At 34.1% G+C, this 11433-nt stretch overlaps 2 protein-coding genes across 2 annotated transcripts in view; one reads left to right on the plus strand and one right to left on the minus strand.

The window, feature by feature from the left end:
* The window catches only part of LOC107737053 (disks large-associated protein 4-like), a 163577-nt gene extending 160975 nt beyond the window's left edge, over positions 1-2602 (plus strand). The window contains exon 17 of the mRNA XM_016548457.1: positions 1250-2602. Coding sequence (XP_016403943.1) covers positions 1250-1468 — 219 coding nt within the window. The 3' untranslated portion in view covers positions 1469-2602. The remainder of the gene's footprint in view (positions 1-1249) is intronic.
* Positions 2603-8248: 5646 nt separating this feature from the next.
* The window catches only part of LOC107737046 (myosin regulatory light polypeptide 9-like), a 4933-nt gene continuing 1748 nt past the window's right edge, over positions 8249-11433 (minus strand). Inside the window, exons 3-4 of the mRNA XM_016548448.1 lie at positions 10658-10819; positions 8249-8680 (exon numbers count right to left, since the gene is read on the minus strand). Of these exons, the coding sequence (XP_016403934.1) occupies positions 8505-8680; positions 10658-10819 (338 nt within the window). The 3' untranslated portion in view covers positions 8249-8504. The remainder of the gene's footprint in view (positions 8681-10657; positions 10820-11433) is intronic.

The raw sequence follows: 11433 nt of genomic DNA on the forward strand, positions 1-11433 counted from the left end.
AATATTAATACTTTTTTGGGGGGGTAAATATTATTTTATATTTATTAAATATTTTTTTATATTTTAGAAATGTAAAATGTAATTTATTTGATAAATTTCTGTATTTTATTTTATAAATAATTTAATATTTAACTTAGTATGAATTTTATAAATGTGTTTAATATTATAAACTAGCAGTAGTGTGCATTTTAAAAGGTTAAAAGGTAATAATAATGATTAAACATTAGGGATGCACTGAAATGAAAATTCTGGGCTGAAACCGGAACCAAAAATTCTGGATGCACTCGGCTGAAAACCGAAACCGAAAATGCTTTTTAATAATTATGTATTATTTTATTAAATAATATAAAGTAATTTTGTAAGACTTTGAAATTTAGCTCAATAATTTTAATGATACTGAATTTTAAAAAATACAAGCCAAAAAAATAACCACACTTTTATTGAAAGTAACAGAACAAATTGGACAGAAAATATATTAATATTAAATATCAATATATTTTATCTTATTCAGTTCTATGCAACGAATCAGATTTAACAGATTTTTTTTTTTTTTTGACCAATTATCCAAATAATGTAAAGTCCTTCAAAGCTATTCTTATCATAGCATGTGAGCAGAGCAGAGCGGGCAGCAGATCAGTGAACGAGACGGGAGCGTCATTTTACCAGCTTTGCCATGTTACAGCACAGTAGCACTATTGCAAACAGGTGCAAGTATTCTACATAGGAAAATAAAACGTAAATGTCATTTTCGACGGCTGAAATTTCGGTGCATCCCTATTAAATATTATTTTTTATAAATCTAATAATAATTGTAATGTTTACAAATAATATTAATTTAAGATTTTTTTCTGTTTTCTTATTTTAGAAATGTAATACTAGATTTTTATACATTATATTCTTTTTGTATTTTATTTTTAAAATAATTAAATTTATTTTAATATGTATTTTATAAATGCATTTTATATTTTATTGTTAATTAATATAATATATTAATAATGTATTTTAATAGTTACACATTTTATTTCTTTTTTTATTGTATTTTATTTAATTAAAAATGATTAAATATATTAATATTTTCTTATTTATTATTAATTTGTTTTAATCGTTAAAAATAATAACATCTTCAGTATTTTTTACAGGTTTTATTTTGTAAATGAATTTTATAGATGTATATTTATGTTTTTTATTTTAGCAATGAGTGCAATATTTAACACAATACAGATTTTAATTGTTGAACGAATGTCTTCAGGAGGAGAAGAAGTCCGCTCACACCCCAAAGAAGACGGTAAAGGTCAAAACCTCCGGAGGGAAGGAGAAAAGCAGCGACTCGGTGGCCGACAAGCAGCGTCAGGAGGCCAGAAAGCGGCTGATGGCGGCCAAGCGAGCGGTTTCTGAACGACAGAACTCTGCCACCGAGAGCGCCGAAAGCATTGAGATCTACGTCCCCGAGGCTCAGACGCGACTCTAATAAACCACAAAATAACAAACTCCTCACGAGCAGACTCTTTAGCGCTCACGGACTCGTGCAGCGTCGTGTGGCGAACCGCCGAAAACAACGAGCAAAAAATACAAAATAGAAAGAGCAAAAAACTGAATTTGAACGCTAGCGTGTCACCGCTGCCACAGAAGAACCTCCCCCTTGACATTAATTTCTATGGCTACTCTTGTAATAATTATAAAAGTTAGTTATCTCATGGAAATATATCAAGACTTCGTCTGAAAATTGTGCTAATATCTCTGATGAAAAAACCTTCGTTCAGATCTCAGACCCTTTACACGCGTCACATGACCCGCTTCACACGTCACATGACCCACGGACGCCCCTCCCACAGCATGCACTCAGGATCCCGCACGTGTGCACTTGTCTTTCATCAGCCCAGTCTTCCTGTTCTCACAAACCTTTCGATTTCCTTTTCCCACCAGTTTTTGGAGCACGATTGCGTGACTCTCTCACTTGAATGGAAATGTTTCGACGGAACTACGGATACTTGAAGCGAATCGCCGTAGGACGTGGTAGAATAGCACAGCAGAAGCGGATTTTAGCACTCCACTAGTTTTGTTTGATTCACTCCAGTAAAGTTTAACGCAGAAACACTCATGCAGCTTGTTTTATTTGTCTCGTAAATGTGCACTGAGCACGTCAAGCCATCCATCTGTCAGTTTCTCGTTATTTAATAGGGTTAAAACATGACCACTCGGCTTTGTTTTTATGATGAATGTTTTAAAAACTCAATGACAATGTCCAGATTTTTACTTGGGCCAACAGTCTGTTTGTTTTGTAATATTATTATTATTAATGTTATTATAATTTTCAAGCTTTCAGTTGTGTTTTTGTTGTCCAGTCATTCCATGTGTTTCCGGATGATTTGGGATCGGTTCCAGCCGTGTGTCTGTGTGCGTGTGACCAATCAGAGCCCGTCATTTGTGATCGAAGATGTTTTTAATGATTATTTTCTGTCCGATATTAAAAATGTCCGTTACCCAGAACTTGCTGATTTGGAAAAGTTGTTTCAGATTTCCACACAAGGAGCCCAGAAGTGTCAGTATTTACACTAATGGTTTACTTCTAGTTAGCTGTGCATATTAAAAAGATTTGAACACACTTCACAGTTATGATCCTGGAGAATCACTGCCGGTTTGTTCATGTGCCAATTTCAATGAAGCCAAAGGTGGAAAATGAAGTTTAAATGATGAATGAAATGAATGTTCGTGCAGGAGATTTGATGCCACTTTCATTAATATCGATTATTTTGGATATATATCAGGTACAGTACATGCCAAATTTTCTCAAGGAAAAAAAATCTCCCAACTAATGCTGTAAAATATACATGAGAGTCAGTTGGTACTACGTTACTATTTAACATTGAAGGTTAAAATTGACTGATTTGTTAAAATTACACTTAATGAAGTTTTTAAAATAATAAAGTTACAATAACATAATAACATTTCTACTTCAATTTGTTTTGTTTTTAAATATAAACATAATGGTGGCTGTCATAAAAACTTGATGGATTTATTTTAAACATAAATTAAACATTGAAGAACAGTAAACTGTATAATGAATATGTTATATGGTGCATATATTTAGCAAAATGCCCCTCTTTACAGTTTATTTTTCTATCTGACTAATGAGTTTATGGTCACCGAATATGTTTTTCTGAGGTAAATGTAACGTTACGTGACTTTGTTTACAAGCCATTATATTGACGTATTTGCACGGCTGAAACACTGATTGAGCGATTACATGAGACAGGATACGGATTGTAAAGTTGTACTCTTTCTTTTAACTTACCTTCGGATGTTTAGTCATGTTTATTTTGTGCTGAAACTGGTATTAATGTGGAGGAGATGATCAGTTCACGTGCGCCTCGCGCTGCTGCGTCTGCTGAACTGAGGCGCTACAGCGATCTGTCACTCCACATTAAACAGCGCCAAAACGGCATTTATTGTTTGAATACTGCAATACAATGGACAGAATTTGAAATCTGAGACTTTGTTTCATATTAAAAGTACCAAAGCACAATGCTTATTTCGATATTTTGGGTGGGAAGTACGCTTCAATGTTCCATCCATTAACTGAAAACAGGCTAGACTAATCAATTCTTGGGATTTAAGAATCGATATAGTTCTGTAAAAATGAGAATCGATTAATATCGAGATATCGATATTTTTTACCCAGCCCTATAATTAAACATTTAAGTACTGAGTAATATTAATTAACTACATGTACTTACCATATGGTTAGGGTTAGGACTGGGGTTTGGTTTAGGTTTACTTGCATGTAATTATGCATAATTTATTGTTATTATAATAGTAAATATCAGATTTGGAGAAATGTAGCATTCCATCGCATCAGATCTGAAGGAGTCTTCATAAGTTCATTCCCTCTGTATCAGACCTTGAAGAGTCCTGCTGGCTCACAAGAATGTTTCAGAAGCTTGATTTTCACTGTATGTGTGGTGCATCAAGTTCAGACTTGCTTTAGTTTGGATTCAACATGTAGATGAGTCTCTGAACACGAGTCATCATCTCTTCCATTTGCTCATATGATGATGATGACTGAGGCATGAACGGAGTTCTTCATCCTGGACTCGCCCTGAACACACTACCTGTCGGGTTGAAGACAGCTTTTGCGGTTTAATATTTTCGTGGAAACTGATGCACAACATGTAAAAGTCTGAGTTATGTAAGATTTTTTATTTTTTTTTCAATTAAGTTGATCATAAGTGACAGTGAATACATTTATTATGTTTTATTACACGGCTCTGTGGAATACTTGATTCTGATTGGTCAATCGCGCCATCCAGATCACCCTGTCGGGGTTTATGTAAGGGATAATGTACATCCAGCCAGTTGTTATTTCAGAATAAACCCCGACAGGGTGATCAGGACCCCGATGCGAAGCGGAGTCACAAGATGGCGCCAGACAGTCAACGATAGCGGAGTGACTCGTTAAGCATATAAGTAGTACCGGTCAAGATAACTCGTAGTACCCGGATGAGCGGTGTGTTACTCAATTTGGCGGTTGTTATCTTGGAATAACATACCGCTGGATGGCGCGATTGACCAATCAGAATCAAGTATTCCACAGAGCCGTGTAATAATCTGAGATAACAACTGGCTGGATGTACATTATCCCTTACATAAGCTATATTTCTTTTTTAAATAATTGCTGGATTTTTTTTTTTGGAACTTTCATTTCATCAAAGAATCCTGAAAACAATGTTTAATTTTTCCACAAAAATATGAAGCAGCACAATTGTTTTCAACATTGATAATAATCAGAAATCGGCATATTAGAATGATTTCAGAAAGATCATTTGAATCATTAAAAAAAACACTTAATTATTCCAAACTTTTGACCAGTAGTGTGTGTGTGTGTGTTTTCTCCCTTTCAATTTTTGTTCTACAGCAGAAAACTTTATAGACATTTTTACATGCACTGATTTTCATCAATCCGAATGGATCTAATGCAACTTTACATTCTTAAAGTAATGTTTATATGTACCCTAAACTTTTGTTTGTTTCATTTACATTGTTTCGAACAAAATCTTGGTGTATGTTCACCAGAAAATAACTGCGAGCATAAGTGGCGTTTTTCCCTTGTTCACATATGTGACTCTGGAGCACAAAAGCAGTCTTAAGTCGCTGGGGTATATTTGTAGCAATAGCCAAAAATACATTGTATGGGTCAAAATTATAGATTTTTTGCCAAAAATCATTAGGATATTAAGTAAAGATAATGTTCCATGAAGATATTTTGTAAATTTCCTACCGTAAATATATCAAAACGTAATTTTTGATTAGTAATATGCATTGCCAAGAACTTCATTTGGACAACTTTAAAGATGATTTTCTCAATATTTCCCTTATGACTGGTTTTGTGGTCCAGGATCACATATTTGAAAATTAGTCTGAAATGCTTTTTTAGCAAAAATTTTGCAACTATTAAGTCTCCTCCCCTGATCAGTTCGTAAAGTGTTAATAAAGTTACGAACCACAGTGCTGCGCAAGTGCGCAATGTTTTTTTAATCTGATTGAGAACATAGTTGATATCAAATGTATGGCTAATCATTTTCTGTTTAACAGATTACATAGATCTGTACCACTGTTTGTAATCGGATCGAGCAATCCGACTGAGCCATCAATCTGATTATTAATGGATTATTAGATTGCATGTGAGCGAGGGGTCTGTTCATCCCTGCTGAAAACCAGTAGAAAGCCAAGTCTGCGTTTTTTCTTTCTGCAGATTTGGGCCACTTATATATCAACTGTTGCCACAGGTTGATTCGCACAATCAAGTTACAAATCGTGCCACTCTTATGTTAAAATTTTGGCGGCAAAAGCCCAATTATTAATTAATTTCCCATTCAAGATTCAATTCTTTGCCAGGAGATAAAAATACCCAGAACATGAAGAGGAATTGAATAAATAATATTGAATAATTTCCAAATAATTACTGAAGCATAAACATTTTCTGCTCTGATTTTAATGTAAATTCTGCATGAATTTAAACATGGTCACATTTGTTACGCAGAGTTGAACCATTCACATTCAAGTTGTATATTTATTTTCATGCCATTTTATTACAGATATGAATTTGATACATTTTGATACATTTCTGGCCCAATCACGGCTCAGAATGCCCAGATTCGTCAAAGATTTCACACAATTGATTTGAGTAATAAAGTAGCACCTTATGTTTCTGTTTGTTTGATGAAAAGTGGTTTTCTCAATCATCCGGTCCAGGCGTGTGAACGCTCACATTTTCAACCAGTTTGTTCTCCTTCATCTTTGCCGTGTTTTTCTGTTCTCGTGTTACCTGACCTGCTTTTCCAACAGATACTGATACTCAGCACAAATCTCTGAACTCTGCATGTCATAGCAATATCAGAGTCCTAAAGCCTTTCTGTTCCTGTGGAAGGATTGATTATTTGCTCACGATTGAACATCAATGAACTCAAACCCATCAGATCTTAATAGGGCTACATTGGACTCAACACACTTACAGACTTTCAATGGACATCTCGCCTGCCTTTGTATATATATATTTTTTATTTTATTTATTTATTTTTATTTTATTTGCTTTTCTTTCCTTTTTTCAACAGGTGATGCCTCAGATTTAATTGAAGGACGTTGTTGAACATATATGTGCACCGTTGTGTCAGATGCTAATGGACACAAATCAAATGTATTTCACATTGTCATTGTTTTTATGCTAACTTTGGAGAGAAATATTCTCTGTTTCCGAGCTTGATGGTGAGGGCCTGTACGGATGCTTTCATACATGCCATCTTGTGTTTGTTCAACCATCAGCTTGTTTATTGCACTTTTGTTTGTGTTTATAGTGAATCACCAGTGTTAAATCAACTGCTTTAGTGATAAACGGCACTCTTATAGTTGTCATAGTTTTAAAATATTGATATGATGAATTTAATATAGATAAAAATATACATTTAATGAACTTTTTTTTTATTCAATTTACTAATATTTAACAGTGTAGCTAAAATTACTGCGTGATTTCTCCCCTTTACAAAATGCGACACACTGGAAGTGGTGTCATTTTGGACAAAGTGGTGGGAAGAGAAGTAAATAATTTCACTCTATTCTAATATTTTTTCACAAATCATAATGTTGACAGCATTTGTCAAGATCAACCAGTTTGAAACAACTGTATGTACGTTTTTTTTTTTTTTACCATGCAATATAGGTTTCTAAATCATTCTGATGTACAATCTAAAAAATGCTGGGTTAAATACAACCCAGTGCTGGGTAAAATAGGGACAAACCCAGCAATTGGGTTGTTTTGACCCAGCGGTTGGGTTACTACCCAGAAGGTTGGGTTAAACGTTTAACCCAACCGCTGGGCCAAAACAACCCAATTGCTGGGTTTGTCCCTATTTTACCCAGCACTGGGTTGTATTTAACCCAGCATTTTTTAGAGTGTACGCTGACTACTAATAGACTACTAATGACTTCTGTTTGTTGTTTGATGAGCGGGTAAATACCGTGAAAAACGCAAGTGTAGCAAAAGCTGCTCTAAAGGGATAGTTCACCCAAAATTAATAATTATCAAATGATTTACTCACCCTCAAGGCATCCTAGGTGTATATGACTTTCTTTCAGACGAATACAATCGGAGTCCTATTAAAAAATGTCCTGGCTCTTCCAAGCTTTATAATGGCAGTGAGTGGGTGTTTTTTTTTCAATAGTCCAAAAAAAGTCCAATAAAGTGCATCCATCCATCATAAAAAGTGTCCCACACAACTCCGGGGGGTTATTAAAGGCCTCCTGAAGAGAATCTATGTGTGTGGTTTTTTTTTAATGAGGGATTGTCGCAGTTTTTTGGACTTCTATTGGATTATTGAATCTCAACACCCATTCTCTGCCATTATAAAGCTTGGAAGAGCCAGGACGTTTTCTTAATATAACTCCGATTGTATTCGTCTGAAAGAAGAAAGTCATATAAACCTAGGATGTCTTAAGGGTGAGTAAATTATGGGGTAATTTTCATTTAGTAGTGAACTATCCCTTTAAGGCAAACCTCAAGTTTGCAAAACAAGTCTACAGGGAAGAAAGACCAGATGCCCTTTTTTGAATGGATGTCAATGGAGGAGAGGCTTCACTACGCTGAATAAACTGCTTTTGTGGGAAATTAGCATATTGTTGAATGAATCAACAGCCTGTCAGCTAATCTTCAACATGTTTGGGATTAAAGATTCCTTTTGGATTGATCTATTTTTCCAGTCTCTGATAACTTACACAGGTGATTTTATCTGGAGATAGAAAGAAAGAAAACAGATCAAATACTGGATCTAAAGTATGTTCGCACATGCAACACTTGCCAGTGTGATATGGTAAGGCGTTTTGAATGGTTTCTAGTGCATTGCAATGTGGTTTCTTGTTGTCTCAAAAAAAGACTGAAGTGTTGGATCATCAGTAGCATTGGATATAAAGGATCTGCACGTATATAATAAGACGCTGAATGGATCTGGTGCTGGTTTTTATATGTCGTCCTTGTCTTTGGCTCCGTGTTTGAGGATGCGAGTGAACTCCACGTAGTTGAAGTTTCCTTTCTTGTCGATCGGCGCCTCGCGGAAGAGCTCGTCCACTTCTTCATCTGTGAAACGATCCCCCATGGTGGTCAGCAGCTCGCGGAGATGGTCCTCATGGATGAAACCTGTTACAGACGGCAGAAAAGGTTCAGTTTCTTATATGTGAAGATCACAACCACTTAAGATGTCTCTGAGTCATGAATAAGAAAAACAGGTGCCGTTTGTGTCTTTCAAACATGGATACAAATGTCTGACTATGAACAGCTGATGGCATTTTTTTGATGAGCATCAGAGTTAAATCAACTCTGCTCAGAGTACATATTTTCCCAATCTACAGAGTGTTAAAGTAACACTGAAGCAGAGTTACCACTGTTGAGGATTATGTGATATGTTTTCATGTCTAAAAGCCTGAGCTGTAGTTGTTCATCTTCAACATTTCTTTACTAATGCTCACTCATCAATTAATTAATTGCTTAATCATCCCATTAACTTTAACTCGGCTTCAGTGTTACTTCAACACTCTGTAGATTGGGACAATATGTACTCTGAGTAGAGTTGATTTAACTCGGGGGATTTTGCTGCGTATAATAATATAAACAACTTTCTAAACAGATCAGCAAAAATCCAATAAATGTATTTAATTTAAATTGTATTTATTATTATTTTTCGTGGCATGATGATGCTTTTTTAGTCAGTATCATTGAAATACTAATATAGTTTTTATTAATATATTTTTTCATAATATCATATTTTAATTTTAGTAACATTTTTATTAATTTTATTGTTTTTGTCATTTTTTAAATGTCTATATAGTTTTTATATTTTAGTACATCAAATTGAACTAAAAAAGCATGATAAATGATTTATAAAACCTATAATAACCCTGTTTAAGGTAATGAAATATTTGTAAAAATGTGTGTGTGTGTGTGTGTGTATATATATATAAACACACACACTGTATATATAATTTAACTCAATACCCTAAACCAGGGGTCTGCAACCTTCAAAAGAGCAATTTTGGCCCCTTTCCCACCGAATAAAATTCACGTGGAGCCACAAAACCTATTTGATCTCTAAATGAAGATAACACAGCTTAGCTAAAGTTTTATATTCAGTTATGTTACAGGGCAGGGACGTAGCAATCATTTCAGAAGTGAGGGGGACAGAAATGTCAAATGTAATATTAATAATAATAATAATAATATTTATTTATGTATGTTTGTCTAATTGACAAAAAAAACTTTTCTTATGTCTTTTAATTGGCTAAGAAATAAAATACACTGCTGGACAATAACCAATAATTTGTATTCTATAACATTTTTGATATATATTTTCCTAACGACAATTTTATGATTATGATTGGTTTATATACTACAAACACTTTTTACAGAATAAGGCTGAAAATATATTTTATAGCTTCTGTAATGTAATAAATGCTATGTCAGTTAGCACTGTGTCATTCATTTGCTTTATTACCTGGAGAAGACTTGAAAAACACACATAAACCATATATTGTCGCAATTGTTTATTGTCTTCAGTTTCATCAGTTATGGTTTATGCTTGTTATTCAGCTTCTACAGCGATAGCTGGATGCCTTTGTCCATATTAGGGATTTCCTGGCACATCAAAAGTTATTATTACTTGTCTCTTTTAATTTAAATCTAAATTTATTCACACTGGCCCTTGAGAACATCTATGTTGTCCGAAAAAAGTGCAAGGGAAGAGTTTAGGTTTTATTAAAATCAGGGGAACACGTCCCCCACGTCCCCCGGATGAAAGAGTTGCCGACCCCTAACCTAAACCTATGTTTTACATTTTAATGTATAATGAACTATTTCAGAAATAGTTTTTTTTAATGGGTTTATCTTACATTTGTTATGTTTGTCAGGGGGAAATCTTAAAATATGAACTTAGTTACTATGATTTTGTACAGAAAATATGCTCTTTCTGAGAAGCTTGTAGATTTATGACTTTTGGGCACAAGTCAATCCTGTAACCTTCATGAGGGCATAATTATAGCAAAACATGCATTTAAATCTATTAATTTAGCTCGAGATGGCCCACTTGAGCACACTGTCTGTCTGTTAGAACAGAGGCTGTACCAGAAGCATCTTCATCAAAGCATGTGAAGGCGTTTCGTATGACGTCTTCAGGGTCGGTTCCGTTCAGACGTTCTCCAAACATGGTGAGGAACATGGTGAAGTTGATGGGTCCAGGAGCTTCGCTCATCATTCCCTCCAGGTACTCGTCAGACGGGTTCTTCCCTGGAGAAACATGAATAAACCTTCAGATGCAGGGCTGCTCTTGCATGCACATTAAACCTGCTCTTACATCATGTTTAATTTGCGTTGGTAAAACAATATCAGTGTGTTGGTGATAAATGGTTGATATTTTGCTTGCAATTTGGCCTGCAGAATATTATTGGCAAAATACATTACTGGTTGAAACTTAAGGTCATATTTCAGTCCAAAATTAAAAGAAAAATTAAACATTTGTTTTTCTAAATAAATAAAATAATTACACAAAAACAAGGATATTATTGGATGAATCTCACAAAACCTCATCTTCCAAACTAAGGTCATATTTTAGTTTAAAAATGAATCCTTATTTATCCATCTATTCTCTAAATAAATAAATTATCGGATGATTCTTACAAAACCTCATCTAACAAGCTAAAGTCAAATTTCAGCACTCAATCAATCAAATGGATGGATGAATGAATGAATACATACATACATACTGTACATAAAAAGTATTTACATGAATATATATATATATATATACATACATGACTTTAGATGACATTTTGTAAGAATAATATTTTTTGCATATATATATATATATATATATATATATACTGTATATATATATATATATA

Source organism: Sinocyclocheilus rhinocerous, unplaced genomic scaffold (genome assembly GCF_001515625.1).
Source record: "Sinocyclocheilus rhinocerous isolate Xijiao unplaced genomic scaffold, SAMN03320098_v1.1 scaffold464, whole genome shotgun sequence".
Taxonomy (NCBI): domain Eukaryota; kingdom Metazoa; phylum Chordata; class Actinopteri; order Cypriniformes; family Cyprinidae; genus Sinocyclocheilus; species Sinocyclocheilus rhinocerous.